The sequence below is a fragment of the Mesoplodon bidens genome (genome assembly GCF_964165515.1).
Source record: "Mesoplodon bidens genome assembly, chromosome: 14".
Lineage (NCBI taxonomy): Eukaryota > Metazoa > Chordata > Mammalia > Artiodactyla > Ziphiidae > Mesoplodon > Mesoplodon bidens.
This window is the reverse complement of record NC_138170.1, coordinates 73,705,540-73,726,436: the sequence shown is the minus strand read 5'-3', so window position 1 is coordinate 73,726,436 and position 20,897 is coordinate 73,705,540. Positions and strand designations below refer to the sequence as shown.

Sequence of the window (20,897 nt, the reverse complement as noted above, 5' to 3'; positions counted from 1 at the left end):
CTTTAGATTCTCTCTAAACCACTCCCTACTCTTAGCACCAAGAATCCTTTAAATTATATCTAGGAAACAGCGTCTGGAGCAGTCATCATGCACAGTTGTTCAGCACTTCCTCAGAGTATGAAACAGTGTGGAGAAATCTAGAAATGCAAAATGCAGGCTTGGGCTCGTGTCCATCAGGTCTGTTCTTCTGCTCCACGGCACGCTCTTGCCCGAAGACACTGGGGCACTGAGAAGGGTACTGTGGGAGTCCTCACACCAGTACAAGCTATGGTGGTGAGGTCTTGTGAAAAACCCTAATACAAAAGCGTCAACTAGAAGGAAAGCAAGGCAGGAAAGACCTCCCCCAGTGAAGTCGCTTTGACAAGGAGGAAAGCATCACTGTGGCACCTGCTGTTACTTTCCGCCTAACTCTTCAAAGACTATTTCTATGGAGTGTTTCCTTTTCAGTGAGGCAATGACAACTGGAACTGTCTCCATTGAGAAATCCAGCTTGATGAGCCTTAGCACTGGGGAAATGCCATTCCTTCCCTCATGCATGAAGGTATCAGATAGTTGAGCAGGAGTAATAAATATGGATTACAGGAACCCACCCCTACCTTCAGGTATCAAGAGACAAGTCCTGTCCAAGTAGTTATGGGGCATGCGCTGCCCAAGGCATATGCTAGGAACCTCAACACAAAATGACGTCAGTGTTCAAGACAGCATAACAATGAGGATCGTAGATTTCCCATATGTTCATCTGATTTTACCTCTCAACCCTCCATACTGTAATCATTTTGAGGGGGCTGTATTTGGTTACATTTCTAAGTGATAGTGGGGTAAGGTCTTTTTGTTTTGTTTTGTATTGTTTATTTAAGTTCTTCTTCTTCAGAAGGGCTCTGTAAGAAAATCTTGGCTTACAAGTCAAACACGTGGTTATTTCTATTGCCTTTGCATACACTGGCTCAAGATACTTCCTGATCCCTACAGATTATAAGTCACAGGCAATAGATCCAAACAGAGGACTCTGCACCTGTAACCTGAAACAGGAAACTGGAAAAGTATGGGGTGTGTGGTGGTAGTGGTGGGGGACGGGGAAGGACAGGTGAGGTATAAAGAAAGAAATAATCGGACACCAAAGCGTAGTGGTGAAGAGTGTACACTACTACTACGTCGATATGTAAAAATGATTTGCAGCAAATAACTATGACCTGATGAAAACTGAGAATGATTTGCCAGGCTCTATGCTAAGTTTTGTGTTCACTGAGTCCTTATAATAATATTCTGAGGAAGGTATTTTATTCCTGTTTTACAGAAAAGGAAACTTAGGCTTAGAGATACTAACTTGCTTAAGTTGAAACAATTAGTGAATATAACCCAGTGAAAAACTGAGTTATAAATCCAGAGATGGCATTCCTAATCAGTACCTTTTACTACTATTTATAATTAAGAATAAACTGAACCATGGTATGAAAACACAAATCTGAAGACTGAGAGGTCTTAAACTGGTTATGAAAACTACCTGAATGTGACAATCACCGACACGCACAAAGTTGATGTATACAGTTCTTCTGGGGTGCTGAATGCCATAGGGGTGATGAAAATACTGGAATTGTTAACCAAGAATCTCAGGCTATCAGAAGGATGTTTAAATCAAATGTTTACAAGAAAATAAATTATTTCCTATAGTTTATTTCTCCTTGGCACTTGCTTTGATATGGATGAGAGTTGATAAAGCGTATACATTATTGAGATGGAAATTATTCTATTTCCAAGTTGTTATGTTAAGTAATCGTTTCTCTATTAAACACAACATTTAACTTTCTCAATTCTAGGTTTTGATTGCCCAGGATTTTGCTTTTCTCTGCGTACCTTCTACAGTAAGGTGGAATTATGGTTACTGTGATAACCATAGTTATCACAGATAGTCTCTGTGCTCACAGATATATTTTCCTTTAACTCTTCAGTTGCCCCTAAGGAGACATGTCCCTGTTAAAATGTCCCTGCAAATTGTTGCAGCTTGCCCCCATAGAGCAGCCACAGTTGTCTTTTCCAATGGCTTTTTTTTTTTTAACTTTTTGCCCCTGAAACTGCAGATTCCCAGCATTTCCACCCAAAATGACCCTAAAACTATCTCCCATCTGGCACTGGCTAAATGGCTGAAATTCAGAAGTAAGACAGCTCTGACCTGGAGAAGCTCCAGAGTAGCGAAGAACTCAGGCATGTACAAGCTGGCCCTTAAACACAACAGGCAGAGAGAGGTACGAACAAAGTACTGTAGGAGCCAGAAGCAGGAAAACCTGACTTCTGCCCTGATTGATGCAACAAAGCTTTGTTTTAGTACTCATTGAGTTGCTGGCTTTTATGCATTACTCATAGAGGATTTATTTTAAGAACAAAAGACATATTAGAAACCACCTTATGATACAAGTTTATATATTTGATTTAGCTAATAACTAACAAAAATCACTTCCAATGATATATCAACATCTTAAAATATTAAACACGAAAAAAGCCACACACAGAAGTCTCTATCTGGTGATAATGTTATTCAGCTATAAAAAAAGAAGGAAATCCTGCCGTTTGTGAAAACATGGATGGACCCTGAAGATATTTTATGCTAAGTGAAGTCAAACAAAGACAAATATTGTATGATCTCACTTACATGTGGAATCTAAAACAAAAAACCGAATTTACAGAAACAGAGAACAGACTGGTGGTTACTAGTGGCAGGGGGTAGGGGGTGGAGGAAACAGGCGAAGGCGGTCAAAAGGTATAAACTTCCAGTTATAAGATAAAAACGTTCTGGGGATGTAATATACAGCATGGTGACTATAGTTAACACTATACTGTATATTTGAAAGTCATTAAGAGAGTAGACATGAAAAGTTCTCATCACAAGAAAAAAAACTGTAGTTAAGTGAGGTGATAGATGTTTACTAAACTTGTGATAATCACTGGGCAATACACATACCTGTATTAAATCATTACGTTGTGCACTTTAATACAGCGTTATGCGTCAATTCTATCTCAATGAAACTGGAAAAACGATCTCTATCTGAATTACTTCTTTCTATTCAGTAGTTGACTAGGACTACAGGCATCACAGGAATTGCTGGACAAGAGCAACAGGCTGCCGCTTCTACCCTCCCCGCGAAGTCAGACACTGAAGCCTCGACCCTGCAACCTTAAAGGAGACATAAGCACCTCCTTTCAGTTATTTGGAAATCCCATCCCTCTCAGGAACAGAGAGGTAGCAGTCACAAAGCTTTAACAGTTCACTGCAGCCTTTCTGAGCAACCATTTTTAAGAACTTGAACAACTGCTGAAGAAAGGGAGATAGTTTAGAAAAGTCATTTTCCGATTTACCTTGTTTCCTTTCTTTCTTTTATCTAGAACTGGCTCAATTCCCATTCTTAAAAAAATGAGAATTAGGGCTTCCCTGGTGGTGCAGTGGTTAAGAATCCACCTGCCAATGCAGGGGACACGGGTTCGATCCCTGGTCCAGGAGGATACCACATGCCACGGAGCAACTAAGCCTGTGCGCCACAACTACGGAGCCTGCGCTCTAGAGCCCGTGAGCCACAACTAATGAAGCCTGAGCACCTAGAGCCTGTGCTCCGCAAAAAGAGAAGCCACTGCAATGAGAAGCCTGTGCACCGCAAGGAAGAGTAGTCCCCACTCACTGCAACTAGAGAAAGCCTGCGTGCAGCAACAAAGACCCAAGGCAGCCAAAAATAAAATAAATAAGTTTATTTTTTTAAAAAGGGAATTAAAATCCCTAAAAATTAAAAGAAGTGGCTGAGGACAAAGGTGAGCACACAATCCTTCACAAGCACCGAGCCCTGCTCCCCCTGAAGGCATCTAGGGGAGCAGTGGGAATTGGGTGCGAAAGGAGTAGGAAGTCCAAGCGGGTTAGGGACTGGGCTACCCTCCAGTAGCTGGAACAATCATGCATCAAAAGCCCTGCAAAGTGGGGCTCTCTTCTTTCTGCATGATTCAAGTGTAAAGGGCCAGAACCTGTTCATTCCCAAACGTAAGTCACTGCTCCTTCCAGAGTAACTAGCTTCATCTCTTTCTTACCTGGGTCTGGAGTGAGAAGCTGACCCAAGGCCTCTATCTTCCTCTGGTGAGGCACTGGGAGCAAGTTTATCCTCCTGTGCTTCTGGTTCTCCCTGGTTATATGGCTCAGGAAACTGGCAGATGTGCCAGGAAGGGTCTTGCTTAACTAACTTAGAGAAATGGCCAATTGCAGCTCATCTGAATTCTCCGTACTGGGCCCAAGTCCTGGTAAAGTTTAAGTACTCCTGTGTCTTCCTTCACTGCTGTTCCTATACAACATCTCCCTTAGGCATTTTATGGGAAGCAGTGGCCAGAATGGGATTGGGGCATTCCAGGGTCACTTGGCTACATATTTAATATTACCAAAACCTTTCATTATAGAATGAAAATATCTGAAGGGGTGCGCAGGGGGAGGAAAAGTTAGGCAAAGTCTTTTTAAAGTACTCAGAGGCATATCTAGGATATAACTAACTTTGTAATAATAATAATAAACTTTTACTGAATGCTTAGTACATGGCCAGACACTCTTGCAAGGTCTTTATATGACTTGCATATAGCATTATAGTTTTGGAACAACTGTATGAGAATAGATAGTATTATTAAACCATTTTATTGATGAAGAAAGGAGACACAGTGAGGTCAAGTAACTTAACCAAGGCCACATAAGTAAGCAAATGGTGGAGCTGGAGTTTGAAGCTCAGGCTGTACCTCTGAAGACTCTGCTCCCTGATCACGCTCCACTAGAAAACTCAAGGGTATGCTGACACAAATGAGTGCCTAAAATGAAGCTCTCAAGGTCAAAATGGTTGAGATACAAACAAACCTATCTATTTCCAGGATGATTATGATATTCTGAACAGGCTTCAAATTAAACAGGCAGAACTAACACAATCAGTTTCAGACCGAGGTTGGCGGAAAGGCAGTCCTGGTTAGCTGGTCCAGAGAGCACATCCTATGCTCCACTAAGCGGGACGCGTGCATGTCCGAAGGATTTGCATGCCCAGATCTGCAAACAACTGTGCAAGGTTTGTTTGTTCCCAAAGGCAACATGCGCCTCTGGGCTCAGGCGGGCTAAGCAGGATGGGGAGAGCCGTAGCAGAGGGGTCCCTGTTCCTGAGGACACCCTGCCCCTTTCCCAACCACACTGTTGGCCCCAGGCTGGCCCTCTGGGGGCAGGGGCAGCACCACTTTGCAGGAAGTCCTTCCACCGCTGCCTACCTTCATCAGAAAGCAGCGTCTCATGCGCTCTCGCTGGGAACAATTTCAGACCCCTATTGACTGACAGTGATGTTCAGATTTGGTCTCGCAGTAGCACACACCAGCTGTTTCCATAAGCCTAGGCCAAGGATGGTCACGGCAGTTTAGAATTTCCCTCCTAAGTGGGTTTTAAATGAAAACTTCAAGTTTCTAAACCAAACACTAACTCACTTTTCTTTGAATGAGAATACATCCCCTTATAGCTGAGAACAATGACAGAATGGGAATGCTGACCTCCTATTTGCCTCAGACACACCAGGTGCCTCCTAATGCAGAGCATACCCCAGCGGCTCCCAGAAGGATTGGGACTGGGGTGGTGAAAATGTACAGTTGATTCTCTTACTTTGGTTCATTCCATCCTGGTTCTCATTCCCATCCCGCCCCCCCTCCATTTCCGTCTTATTCATTAGTTCCTCTCCTTCCTCCCAACCTTTAAACGTGTTCCCCAAGGGTCAGCCTTTAGATGTATTCTCTCCTTATACTACATACTTCCTTGGGTTACTATTTCCATGCTCATGACTCCAAATATATCCTCCTCATTCCCAAATCAAAATTCAGCCCAGATTCCTCTTCTAGGCTTCACACCCATATATCCAGCTACCTGCCAGACATGTGTCCCCCTGGATGTCCCACAGGTATCTCAAACAAAAGTACCAAAATGAACTACTTTCTCAACCAGCTCCCACAACTTGCTGGCACTTCTTCTCCCATATTCCCTATCTTGTTACAAAATCCAAATACAGAGAAATAATCTTAGACTCCATCTCCATTCTCTCATATCCTATGAGTACTAAGTGTCTTTGATTCTACTTTCCAAATCTTTCCAAATTCTACCCCTTCTTTATCCCCAATTCCACTGCCTTAGTTCTTGTAAAAGTCTTCTAAACAGTTTTCCCACTTCAAATTTCATTCTTTTCCAACGTTCTGATACACATTTCCCCCCAAATAATTCCTCTCATTGGTTAATCTAGCCACATTCCTAGGACTAACTGATATGAACTGGCACCTCTGAAACTGGCTGTTTGTTCACAGATGGCATATGTTCTGATGGGTCAGTGGTTATGTCATATGGCTGTCAAACATTCTGAGTATCACCCTGATTATTACCCCCTTCCTTAAATCCTTCAATGGTTCCCTAACAACTCAAAATAATCTCTTTAGTATAGCATATCATGGCTTCTTGTTCTCAGGCCAGTGCCCAAACCACAATACCATACTCCCTAACCTTCTCTAGTGCCTCAAAGCAACTTCTTCACCTGGGATCTACAGGTCCACGCAGTTTCATGGGTAGATGCAGTGGCAGTTGAGGGGAGCGGAGTAATGTAAACTTGGATGGGAAAAAGAATATATCATTTTTTTTGCTAACCTCTAACAATAATTTAGTATTTCCTTCAATTATGAATACAGGCAACAAACCACAGAAATATTAGAAATACCTATCTTTTGTCATCTATAAAATTACTGACATTTTCAAATTACAGTAAAATTGTTTTAAGTAACTAAAAGTTTATGCACATCACTACATATTTACAATAGTAATTCTGACTGCTATTATATCTCATTATTTAGTTTGTTAATAAAGATGCACAAACTATATATCACAAATTTGCTTTTAATATATTTTGATAACTATACTTCAATATAATTTTTTTTTGGTAATCTCATGTATTTATTTCATGCACTTAAAAATATTATTCTGAGAAGGAGTCCACACACGACACAGCTGGAGAGGACCATGGCACAAAAAAGGCTTAGAATCTGTAACAATTTTCCTGTCCATCCATCTAGTATACATCTATTGATTGTTCACCAGGTATCATGCATTGTGCTAGGCCACAGGGATACCAGGATGAGAAAAACCTTCAAGGTGGGTGAGAGGGGAAAACCGACTGTTTAAATACTGTGTGATAAATGCAATATTATAACTTTACATATGGAGCCATGGGAGCCGAGGGGAGGGACTTCTAACCAAAACCAGGGGCTGGGGAAGGCCTCTTAAAGATGACAATGGAGGGCTTCCCTGGTGGCGCAGTGGTTGAGAGTCCGCCTGCCAATTCAGGGGACAAGGGTTCGTGCCCTGGTCCGGGAAGATCCCACATGCTGCGGAGCGGCTAGGCCCGTGAGCCATGGCCACTGAGCCTGTGCATCCAGAGCCTGTGCTCCGCAACGGGAGAGGCCACAGCAGTGAGAGGCCCACGTACCGCAAAAAAAAAAAAAAAAAAAGATGACAATGGAGCCAAGTCTTAAAGGACAGGTAGAATTTAGTCAGGTGAAGAAAGAACACAACCTATGATGCCATAGGCCCTACTATATTCTTTTGGAAACAACTGAGTCTGACATATTTGCTTCAGGAAAGGGAAATAACCTTATGTAGTACTGCAGCACTGTCTGACACTATCTGTAAAGTCTCTAGACCTTGGAAAGAAGGAAGGGAGACAATCAGCTCTGGAGATTTTTCAGAGTTAAAAAGGCGCATTTCCCTCAAGAAGATAAAAAGTTCTCTTCATGTGGAAATTTAGTGGTAGAAAATTTGAATTTAGAACCAAAGTCTGCTGATTATGATATAATAGTTTTCTAGAGGAGGAGAAAGAATCCAAAAGCCATCCACGTGTGGTAGTAGAGTGACTGTTTTTAGACTAAATCTCCTGTGGCTTCCTGACTGGATGGCACAAAGATACATTTTCCAGACCTGTTTTAAAAGTTGAATAATAGATCTATTTAACGATTTTTGCAACGAAAAGTGTGGCTCAAAACATCTTTACAGTGGACAGTCCTGGAGAGGCACAAAGCTTCTGAATGCTTGTATTTGGGCAGGAATGAGACAGAGTATCCTTGACTAGAATATTTAAAGTAGGGATATGTCTAGTCTTGGGAACTGATTTTCAAGTCTGACTAATTATCAGGGTTGTTTGGAAGGCAGGGGAAAATGCCCACTATTTTGCTAGAACTATGTGCCCTTTTAAGTTTCCTTACTTTCTCAAGCAGACTGAGACATATGTTGATTCAACTTTTACCAATATTAAATTACAGCATGTTTCCATTTTTTTTCATTACAGAAACAAAAAAATTGCAATAAACTTCCTGTCTTTCTATACCTCATTTCACTTAGGAATTGGAATTGTATTATTCTCATGGAGAGTTCAAACTTAGCCGGTAGAAAGGACATTCAATTAATCGCAGGTAGTTGTGCATCATTAAACTAAACAGTGCCTTGCTTTCCCAAACTCCACAAGTACATGTCATGTTATCTTAAAAACAAAATAAAACCATTCCCTGTAGTTGGAAAAGTTTAGTCCTGTGACCGTGTGTTAATATTAACCTTGAAATGCCTGCCATCTACCATTATACCCCCATATTTCTCCCACAAAAGTGTCAGTAAAGTATGGTCCTGACACAGTTACCATGAGCAGCCCTCTATCTGGGAATGATTACACTTGCATATGGATTTAACTTAGGACAGGAATAAGTTAGCACCTTCCTTTGACCTCCTTCTGAGCACAACATACAAACAGAATCCAGGAATGATGAGTACTTTACAGCAGCTGGCTTCCACAGGTGGTAAGACGGGCTTTGACACATGATGGGTCTAGTCATTCAGCAAGTGTGAGTTTTGGAAATGAGCATCCGCCAGTCTTATTATTAACTGGGAACTGAGTTGTTTTTATGAACTTCCAGCCTTGAGAACTTACAGCTTTGAAACAAATTCACTTATAATTTAACTAAAAAATAAAATACTGTTTTTCTTGCATTTTCACGTACATCAATGAGTGGAAACAGTTGAAAGCCCTGGAAAGAGGGTCGTTATGAGGCCCCAACCTCCTCCATTCAGCTAATGAGGGTTTCCTCTGTCTTCAAAATTTCAATCTCTGGCCAATTGCTATTTTAGAAATATGATGACCACTATGGCCATAAGACAAACACAGACTGGCACTTTCAAAAGTCCTCTCTGGGTGAAGCTACGATAGATCGATATTCTAAAAATATTGTTTTAAGAACATATACATTTCTTGCTTTAAGATAATTGTATTGGGAGGTTATAGAAATATGAATTAACACTATAGGCAAGTTTAAGTCAAATGTCTCAAAGTTTATGAAGAGATTCTAAACCCAGCAGGATATCTAAGATTTTACTTGCAGATTGTAGGTTCCTGGGCCCTGTAAGAGTTGGTCACTCAGTGGGCCTCATTTCATTGCATCCAGCAGATGTCATGGTTCAGCACTGGACTGCAAAGCTCTATATTAGCACAGTCCAACAGAAATACAAAGGCACACAGTAATTTAAAAATTTCTAGTAACTACATTTAAAAAAGTATAAAGGAATGAAATTGCTTTTAATAATATATATTATTTACCCCCACGCATCTAAAATATTATCATTTCAACAGGTAATCAATATAAAAATATTAATGAACTATTTTACTTATTTTTTTGGTACTAAGTTTCTGAAATCCAATGTGTATTTTACACTCATGGCACATCTCAATTCAGAGTAGCCACAAATAACCACATGTGGCTAGTGGTTACCGTGTTAGATGGTACAGCTCTATCCTATTCAGCTGTACAGACAGACAGCTGTATGGACAGACAGACAAATGATGCCAGGGGAGTACCAGGGCCACCTTAATTCTAGGGTGCTTAGACATATTCTAAACCATGGCCCCTCACAGTTTCAGAAACTGTGCTTCCAAATACACCTGTGTTAAGATTCTAGCACTTACAGCAGCAACTCAAAAATGCTAAATATTTCAATTGTTGCCTTTCTGCACCTGCTTGTATAGAAAACTCGCCTTGGTGTCAGCTGCGCATTCCTACTCTAATGCATTGGAGAATAAGAGAGACGGGCTCACTGGATCATCAGATCATAGGCATGTTAGTTCTTTTCCAATGTTTCACTTGTATTTTAATGTAACTCATTTCTTCCATAAATATTATTGAGAGTCTTTTCAGGACAAAGCTCTAGAGAGAAGTATCGATTCTAAAAATAAACCCAACAAAAACAAGTGGCAAAACATATTTAAGTAACTATGTAGTCAGCTTTACTTACTTTCTATGCAACTTTCAAGGACTGCCTTAATGTTAACTAGAAGTAGAACTTGATCTGAAATTTACAAACCCTTGAGGTCTTAACAGATTCTAACCAACTCTAGCCTTTCATCCTCAGTAAGTATTTCTGCCCATCTACTTACTTCCTTGTAGCAATAAAGTGATTACCTTAGATAAATGTTCCTTTATGGTTTCATTGTCTCTCTTCACCACCTCCATCATTTCTTGGCTCCCAAGGTAGGCAGCATTAACTACATTAAAAAAAAAAAGGCAAACACTTAGAATATATAGAACAAACACAAATGTCAAATTAATTGTAGTATATTCCTGTTTTACTCTTTTCTTTTGCCAAGTGCTATGTGATGTGAGATATTAGTGAGGCCAAGAGAGGCATGTGAGTCAGCAACCTGCACTGTCTCTGGAAACAAGAGCATGCCCTGTGGAATAATCTCTCTCACCCTCACCTGGCTTTCTCAATAGCAGCGATAGCAGTATGATGGCCTAATGTCAGATACCACAGCAGATGTGTGTAATCATACCCGATCAAGGCATTTTTATGATTTAAGGATTAGAATCACAAATTTTGATAGATAAATCATGTATACCAGGGAAACCACCCATAGTTATGAACATGAAACCATCTTGATAATTTTTTAAAAAGGACACAACTAAAAAGAATGTTTATTTTAAAACAGGTTTAAGTGATCTTTAAGAGTTGCTTACGAGGGTTAGTTCTATTATACTGACTGCGGAATGAGCAGAGTGACCCTCATTTTCAAGATGTCAAATAACTGAGAAAAAGGAAGAATGCCAGAGATAACATGAATTTATGTGATTTTCTGGTACTGCTACACAAATTTTCATTTGATTCTTTGTGCCTTGAATTCTACTTTGATTGGTGTTATTATTGTTACTTCGCTTTCTTTTTGGCATCATCTGCCTATTTGTCTTTTATTTTTAGTCTTTTGTCATTTTGTTTTAAGTATGTCGCTTGAAATCATACATAGATTTCTTTAAAAACAAAATTTAAAGTCTCTCTCTCTTAAATAAAGGGACTTAACATACTCATGTATATTGATATAAAAAATATTTGGTCTGACTCCAGTCAGTAGGCAGAATAAAGTAAATAATAAAGTTCACAGCAGGAATTAATGAAATAGAGACCAGAAAGACAATTGAGAAACTAAATGAAACTAAAATTAAGTTCAATAACTGATAAATCTTTAGCCAGACTGATCAGGAAAAAAATGTGAGAAGACATAAAACATTACCAGTATCATGAAAGAAAAATGACAACCCTTCAGATAATAGACATCAAAAGGATAATCAAGTAATTTTGTGGACAACTTTATGTCATGAAATTCAATAACTTAGATGAAACAGCCAGTCTGCCCAAAGACACAAATTTGAAGCTTACTTAACAATAAATAGATAACCTCAATCGTCTTATATCTATGAAAGAAATTAAATTTGTAATTTAAAGCCTCTCCACAAAGAAAACTCGAGGGCAAGATGAATTCATTGGTCCACTCTACCAAACATTTAAGGAAGAAATAATATTGATTTTAAATAAATTCTTCCACAAATGACTACACATATATAGATATTTAATTTTTGACAAAGGTAGCATTTCAGAGCAGCAGAAAACAGGTGGTCTGTGGTAGGCAGAATTCCCAGACGACACAAATACTCCTTGCCCTTTTACAATCCTTCCCTTCTGAGTGTGGGTGAAACCTGTGAGTATGATGACATATTACTCCCATGACTAGGTTATGTTATAAAGTTGAGACGACTTTAAGGGAGATTATCCCAGTGGACCCACCCTGATCACACGAGTCCTTCAAAATTTGAGTTCTCTCTGACTAGTGGCAGAAGAAGAAGTCACAGATTCAAAGCACTAGAAGGATTAAATGCACCACTGGTGGTTTGAAAATGGAGCTCATGTGAAAAGGACCTGAAAGTGACCTCCAGGAGCTAAGAGGGACCCCTGGCTGACAGCCAGCAGGAAAATGGGGACTGCAGTCAAAAAGCCACATGAACTGGATTCTGCCAACAACCTGAATGAACTCAGAAGTGGATTGTGGGATATGCAGGGGTATAAAAGAGGCTTCTGAGATCGAGGCAATGGTGATCCTTGAGCTGAGTGGGAGTTATATGGGAGCTTGCTTTCTGATAATTCATGGAGGTAAACATTTATGTCTTAAGCACTTTTCTGTAGTGTTGAATTGGAAAAAATATAAACATTCAAAAAACTTGTAAGGAATCTTACATTTCTAAAAGTAAATTTTTCATCAGGGAATGTACCTCACTTCACCTTTATTCTTATTCTTGTTTTTCCTGGTAACTTCCCATCTAAGTGTACTCTTTTGTTGTTTGTTTTTAGAAAGTAGAATACCAGTTTCCTTTCCGGTAATTGCTCCAAGGAAGCAATTTTCTATTTCTTTCCTCAAAAATGTTCATAGGGCTTCCCTGGTGGCGCAGTGGTTGAGAGTCCGCCTGCCGATGCAGGGGACACGGGTTCGTGCCCCGGTCTGGGAAGATCCCACATGCCGCAGAGCGGCTGGGCCCGTGAGCCATGGCCGCTGAGCCTGCGCATCCGGAGCCTGTGCTCCGCAATGGGAGAGGCCACAACAGTGAGAGGCCCGCGTACCGCAAAAAAAAAAAAAAAATGCTCATAACACAGCACAGTGGTCAGAAACAATAATACTAAATGGAAGTGTAATTTCCTAAGGGGAAAACACATTTCTCCTGGCAATGACCATCGACAGCATTCCTGGAAACCCAGCTGATTTCAGTTTCAAGCACCATCGTGAAGGAAATATCTAGGAGCAGGAGTAATGGAAACAGAACACGAAGGGAAGAGAATGGTTTAGAAGAATGGTACTTATTTATTTCCTTAAAAATCTAAATACAGGTGTAATAAAAACCTCACTGAGTCTAATGTTCTATTTTATTTGCTATCATCATCTTCTGAAATCTGCTTAGTGTTTAAATATCACTACAGGACATCAACTCACAGTGGAGTGGCTAAGGAACGAAATGAGTGAGGGCTAAAGTTGGAGGACCAATAGGACATTCATCTCACAGGCTAAACGGTACCACTAAATTCTCCAAGTACACATAATCTACAACAGAAGGCTGCCTTCTGTCTAACTCAATCACCTATCTTGATGCCATTTTGTCTGTCTGGAAAATTCCCAACTCATCTTCAAGTCCAAATTCATTTGTCTTCTCCCTTACTTATCTAGATAGAACTAATTTCTCCTTTTCTTGGTACCATTCCTGACCTGTATCTGTATTCATAACAGTCGTAACTGTGATATGTTAAAATTCTTCACATTTATCTCCCCTACCATGCCATATATATATATATATATATCAGCACCTATATTTCATTTATTATTCTCTCCAGTGATTATGCAAGTGCTTGGTTCATGGCAGCTGTGAGTTAAGGGCTGTTAAATAAAATAAATGGGAAGGGACTCGGCCAGTGTTTTTCTTTTTTGCGGGGGTAGGAGGGAAACGGGTCAGAAGGAAAAACCTGCTGCCTTCCTTGAAGTGGTGCAAGAGCTGACATCACAAGAGAGGCCAGAACACTGACATGGTAAGCCAAGCTGGCAGGTACTGGTATAAAACTGGGACAAATCATTGCAGGCAAGAGTGGCAATCTAAGAGCTTCTGTTGAGACTGGCCCCAAACTAGGCCACATAAAGCACTGGCCATAGCAGTGAGAGAAAATGCAGAGGGAAGAAAAACCACAATTAATGATACAATAGGAGGTTTGGGGGAGATGTATGTATAGTTTTCTGAAGTAGAACTTGGGGGTTGGAAGCCAAGTTGTCCTGCTGTTTTGGTGGTATGTGATCCAGTGCCATTAGCACAGTTTCACAGTAGAATGCCCCAGTTTGTTCAGTTTTGCCTTTATATTGGGGAGGGAGGATTGATGGTGCTGAAGCAAAGGGAATTACTTGAACTGGGCACAGTTTAATTAGGGCAGGTGAAATTTGGAGGTAGGAAATCTCCCATACATGGGTGTGTGCACTGCAGTGTAAAATGTGATTGTTACTCCTGGTCTGTTCTGACCAAGATATTATTTCTAGTCAGTTTAATTTTCTTTAAAATGGCTGTTAGGTTCTGTATGTCCAAAGTATGCCATAAGGTTTAGAAGAAAAAAACCAGTCTCTTAAAAAAATGCTCCTTACAAGATTTGCTGGATTAGAAAAAGGGTTTGGTATATTTACCTCCACAATGGGAGGGTGGCTGAGGACAGAAGCCACTAGTAAGCACACAAATAGAGGTAAACAGCAAAAAGTTTTCATTTAAATTCTCTTTAAAATAATAAGGGTAGTACTAATAATCATGGGAACCAAGACAGGCTCTCCTGTGGATAGGTGCATCTAGAGGTGCTCCCAAGAGGGTCTCCCATAAATAAACTGCAGACCCCAGTCTGAGGTGGTCTTGTCAGGGCTTGTGAAGCCCAAAGACACTCTGGAGGGGACATGGATGTGGTGGACTTTACTTATGGTGAAGAGGATGGAGTTAACTGTCTAGATTACTAGTTAACTAGTATGGATGGAGTTAACTAGCTAGGTGTTTGGTAGGTCCATGGAAGATGAGTAGGTAGGTAGGTCCAAGACCATCTTGAAGTAGGGATGTAGTAAATACTAGTACCTACCCAAAAGCCAATAAAAAACCCCTCATTTCCTTGACAAGAGACATGGGAAAGTCAAAACATATGGCTTTTCCACAACCCTTATAGCTAGGGATATGGCCTAGTGTTGGCTATTAATGTAGAGGCAAGGTTCCTGGGGGAGGACTTCTCTTCCTAAATAAGCCAAAGCCTCATCAGGAATAAGCCTCTGCTTTTGCCCCATTTTCCTTAATTCCATCTGAATGTCAGACATGAGGCCTAGAGCAGTGGAAGTCATATGTGATCATGAGATGACGAGCATGAGGATAAATGTGCTGAGGACAAAGAGTGGAAATCTAGAAAGAACCCACATCCTTGATGGCACTGTTGAGATACTATTTATCTCCCCTTTATATTTCTTGGTGCATGAGAAAAATATCAATAGATCCCTATCTGTTTAGGCCACTGTAATTTAGTTTTCTGTTATCTATAGCCAAATTCAGTCTTAGCTAATAAAAGCAAATAAAAATGGGGTCTCTGGATTTTCTGGGTGTTTTTGGTTAACAGGGGTTGATGTTGTCGTCAAGTTCCTATCAGATTCTGGTACTTGAGTAGCGGAGCAGGGTGGCATCAAGCCTTATCTATACATACTAGATCTTCCCTATAGGAGGGAAGAGGTAGGAGCTGAGTGCAAAAAAGCCGTTCCGGGCTTCCCTGGTGGCGCAGTGGTTGAGAGTCTGCCTGCCGATGCAGGGGACACGGGTTCGTGCCCTGGTCCGGGAAGATCCCACATGCCACAAAGCGGCTGGGCCCGTGAGCCATGGCCGCTGAGCCTGCGTGTCCGGAGCCTGTGCTCCGCAACGGGAGAGGCCACAACAGTGAGAGGCCCGCGTACCGAAGAAAAAGAAAAAAAAAAAAAAAAAAAAAAGCTGTTCCAAGGATAGCCCCTCCTAGCACATCTTCTAACTGGTCCTGAGGCTGGCAAGATGTTGCCGAATGTAGAGCAGTTAGGTGAGAGCCAAGCAGGGCTGCAAGGTAGCAAAATTCTTGGGGCTGAGGACAGACTGTGAAACTGGATAGTACCGGAGATGTGAGTATCCCACGCTCCAGCAGAGCTCCGTCCAGAGCTGCTCAGGCAAAGTTAAGGCTAGGCAATCAAGAAGCATAAACCAGGAGAGTTTGTCAGAAGTTAAGCAGGACTACACATGCTCAGAAACCCAGATGAAGTCTTACAAGGGCCAGTTCTTTGGTAGGTCTTTTTTTCCTGATCGTTTTCTACAGTTGCTATTTGTGCCAGTTGTGGCTTTTAACAATGTGAAAAACAGATCTAAAAAAGCAATTCTCCCATTCTAAAATTTCTGCATAATTTGGAGTAATGTTTACTATTCACATGTTTCTCCATAAGCCAAGACTTTCATTATTATAACCATTGATTTAGTCTGCAAACAGATAATCTTATCTATGTGACACTGAGTTCACCAAAGTGAAACATACAACTCAAGGTGTATGATTTTTAAAAAAATAATACAACTTTTTAGAGTGGCAGATAATTTAAAGATATATATATATAAATTTCTATAGAAAAAAATAATAAAACCTTCACTGAGTCATTTACTTCTAAACCAGAGATGATATTCTAGTACTGTATCTAATCACCTTTTGCCCTAAATCCTAATACTGACCACACACACACAAAATCTTTTCCTTCACTGCTGAATTTTAGGCTAAACTTCCATGAATAACTAAAGCTGAAGTTGCCTTTTATAAATGGATTTTCCTAAGCTACATACATAAATGAGAGAATAGGTAACATGGCAGTCTGGTTTTGTCTTATTCAAAATATTATTCTGGGATTAAGTAAAAAATATTCTGAGAAGAAATTTGTGATTTTTTAGTGAGGCTTATGTGTCAGTTCATTGAATAGTTCTGTTCATTTCGTATCACTGTACATGTTTTTAAAAGTTATTTCCGTATTGATTAAGGAAAGGAAAGATTATGAAAATGTCTTTTACAAGAATGTATGCAACAGAAGTAACGTAATCTACCAGGAATGCCCTTTGTCTGCACTGTGTTTTTCTAGTTAGGTAACTGAAAGGAATTAAAACATCAATTTGGCCTAACAAAAAGACCCTAGAATATTTTTTAACATTAATTATCTTGACCTGTGATACTGCTAAGCTAAAATATATTTGCTTCTAGCTTTGATCAGAAAATCCAATTCAGCTGTCTCCCTGAAAAATTTATTTCTCATGAAACAGAAGAACATCTATTCTAAAGAAAATATGTAGTAGCAAATATTCCAGAATTAAAATTAAAGAAAAAACCACATATTTTCTTTAAAAATAACATTCAAAACAATCTAGTTATATCATTTGAACTAATGAACACTGTGGTAAAGTTTATAAAGTATCCTAATTGAATTAGGGCTACTCTATCCTGAATGCTGGATAGGAAGGGATGTTTTACTCACTCAGCCTGCTGAAGAAGGCTAATACACAGCATCTCAGCCAATAAGAAGCGCCATTTTTGCCAAAAGGACAACAGCATTTGAAATACTTGAATAATTTGGTTCCTTGAATTTTTCAGACCTTACTACAATAAAAAAATATGTGTATAAACTAAAGGATATGGAAAATCAGTTTCTATCCAGATAGGTCAGGATTTATTATCCACTACTTGGACTGGCAAACTTCCTCTATTTGTTTCCGTAAGATTTCTACTGAAGCACAGACATTACATAATGTGAAAACACCCCAAGTCCTCCTAAAAGTCAAACTGGTACGCTAAAGGTCATTGTCTGGATGACAGTCAAGCCACAGAGAAGCAGGTCTGGAGGAAGGTCCGGACGGCACAGATTTGACCACTGAAAATGATCTCAGACCTGGTATTCCTTTCCCCTGATGACCCCTCTCTTTGTGTAACATGAAAATCATGTCACCAACTCAAGTGACTGGTTTGAATATCGATTACCCTTCACCATTTATGGGATATAAGCTCGGGAGGAGTGCACTAATCATCCACAAGGGCCAGCGTCTTATCTGATGAGTATCAGTCCCTCTCCGTGGGGGCCTTCTCGCATTTGTCATGAGCAAGGGAACAGGAATCACTAGAGGGATGGCCAGGGCAAGCCTGGGTAAAGGCAGGTTTTGTGGTAGCTGTTGCAAGAGGAGCAGGGGTGACACGGGACTCAAAGGGGAGAGGTATAAAGAGGCCGGCTAGGATGATTGCAATGCTTGCTTAAGGGTTAGCCTACGGTCACTACTAGGAGATTGAACTAAGTTCCCATGTAGAGAATAAACCAAGAACAGAAAGCAGCAAGAAGACAAGTAATTCTTGCCTCCTTTCTCTTTACCCAAGGTTATATAGACAGGGTGGGTAATGGGGAAACAAAAGAGACTACTGAAGTACTAGTTACCTGGATATCAGAAAGGCAGATCCAGAAGGAAGAGAACAGAAAATCAGAGAAGAAAAGGATGTCAGAAACCTAAGAGCTGTGCTCCAAAAGTTTGTTTGCAAGTTGGTTGTTTGGAACAGAGATAAAGCAATGTGGCTGAGTGTTTAGTCTGGTCTAAAAGTCTATTTTGCACACAATATAACTCTACTGTGGGAAAGAAATCCCAGGGTTCCCCAAGCAACAATGCAGCTGGAAGGCTCTGGTTGCCTTCCAGAGCCAGGGAGGGGAATGTGTCCTATGTCCAAACTGTCTTGTTCCTTGATGCCTGCACTTGCGGCTCCAGGAAGACTCAGTAAGAGGTCAATCACTGCAGCTGAAAGGAAGATTCCTTTCTCTCAAGTGCAGCTTATGGAGCCTGCTTCTTCAAGAGGGTGTTTACAATTCTGTTGTAGAAAAATTGAAAAAAAATCTTTATATAAGTACCCATTTTAATGAAAAAACATTAAACACGTCATATGTCATATTTGATGTGTTACATAGTCACTAAATATATATAGAAAAACAAATAAAACTTTCTTATATCCCATGTGCTGATTTGGGTTTAGAAAATATTTCTAACGAGGTAGAAGGAAAGCACAGGTAGCTCCCTACCTAATGCCTATCAGAAACCCAGATGTTTTGGGTGGAGTGTTCTATAAATGTCTATTAAATCCTGTTGGTTGATACTGTTGCTAATTTATCTATATCCTTGCTAATTTTTTCTGTTCTATTATTTGACTGATTGTTGAGAGAGGGGTGTTTAAGCGTCCAACTATAATTGTGCATTTGTCCTTTACTCCTTTCAGTTCTATCAGTTTTTGCTTCATATATTTTGCCACTCACTTGTTTCGTGTATACACATTTAGAATTGCTATGACTCCTTGGTAAATTGAACCTTTTATTGTTATTATTATGTCTCGTCACTCTGTTCCTGGTAATTTTCTTTGCTATGAAGTCCACTTTATCTGATATTAATATAGTCATTACTGGTTCCTTTTGATTAATGTTTGCATGATGTATCTTTTCCCATTCTTTTACTTTCAGTCTACCTATATGATTATATTTTAACCAAGTTTTCTGAAGACAGTATATACTTAGGTTATGTTGTTTAATCCACTTTGTCAATCTTTATCTTTTAATTGGTATATTTTGACCATTTACATTTAATGTAATTATTGGTATGTTAGAGCTTGTATGCCATTTTATTATTTGTTTTCTGATGGTTGTCTGTTTTCTATTTCTCTGTGTTCTTTCTCTGGCCTTCCTATATTTTTTAATAAATGTTTTAGAATTCTATTTTGATTTATCTATAGTGTTTTGGAGTATGTCTCTTTTTATAGATTTTAAAGTGGTCATTCTAGGTATTACATTATATATGTAACTTAATACAGTTTACTGGTGTTGACATTTTACCAGTTCAAGTGAAGTACAGAAGTATATTACTTCCCTTTATGTTATTTTACCCTTCCCTATTTATAATATAATTGCCTTAAATACTTCTTCTGTATACACTTAGATCATATCAATGTTATAATTTTTGCTTCAACTGTTAAACATAATTTAGAAATCTCAAGAAGAGAAGGAAAATGTAATTACCCACATTTTTTCTTTCTGTTCTTTCCTTTCTAAATGTTTGAAGATTCCTTCTTTGATCACTTATTTTCAGTTTAGAGAACTTCCTATAGCTATTCTTTTAAGATAGGTCTAATAGTTACAAATTCCTTTAGTTTTCCTTCATTGGAGAGTGTCTTAATTTTCTCTCCTTCCTGAAGCACATTTCTGCTGGATATAGAATTCTGTATTGATGGTTCTTTTCTATTTACACTTGAAATATATGCCATTTCTTTTGGCCTCTATAGATTCTGAAGAGAAAGTAGTTGTCACCGAATAGATTTTCCTCTATAAATATGTATCATTTCTCTCTGGCTGCTTTCAAGATATTTTCCTTATTTTAGTGTTCAAATGTTTACGTGTCTTGGTGTGGATTTCTTTGGGTTTACTTATTTGGAGTTCATCTAGTTTCTTGAATTTTGTAGGTTTATGTCTTTTACCAAATTTGGGAAGTTCCTATATTTATTGTTTTATCTTTATGTTCCCTGGTTCTTTCCTCTGTCCCCTCCATTTTATTGTTGAGCTCAAACACTGAGCTTTTAATTTGGTTATTATATTTTTCAGTTCTAAAATTTCCATTCAGTTTTTCTTTAAATCTTCTCTTTCCTGAGACTTTCTATTTTTTCATTTTTTCCAACATGTTTATTAATTGCTCATTGCAGTATTTTTATAATGACTGCTTTAAAATCTTTGTCAAAAAATTCTAATATCTCTGTCATTCGGTATTGGCATTTATTGTCTTCTTCCATTCAAATTGAGATTTTCTGGGTTTTTGGTATGACAAGTGATTTTTTTTTTTTTTTTTTTTTTTTTTTTTTTTGCTGTACGCGGGCCTCTCACTGCCGTGGCCTCTCCCGCTGCGGAGCACAGGCTCCGGACACA

The 20,897-nt window shown here is 39.4% G+C and overlaps 1 protein-coding gene across 1 annotated transcript in view; it reads right to left on the bottom strand.

Annotated features, from left to right (window-relative positions):
- LDAH (lipid droplet associated hydrolase) overlaps nt 1-20,897 on the bottom strand; it is a 96,898-nt gene that overhangs the window by 5,030 nt on the left and 70,971 nt on the right. Inside the window, 1 exon segment of the mRNA XM_081253668.1 lies at nt 10,510-10,592. Within this exon segment, the coding sequence (XP_081109794.1) occupies nt 10,510-10,592 (83 nt within the window).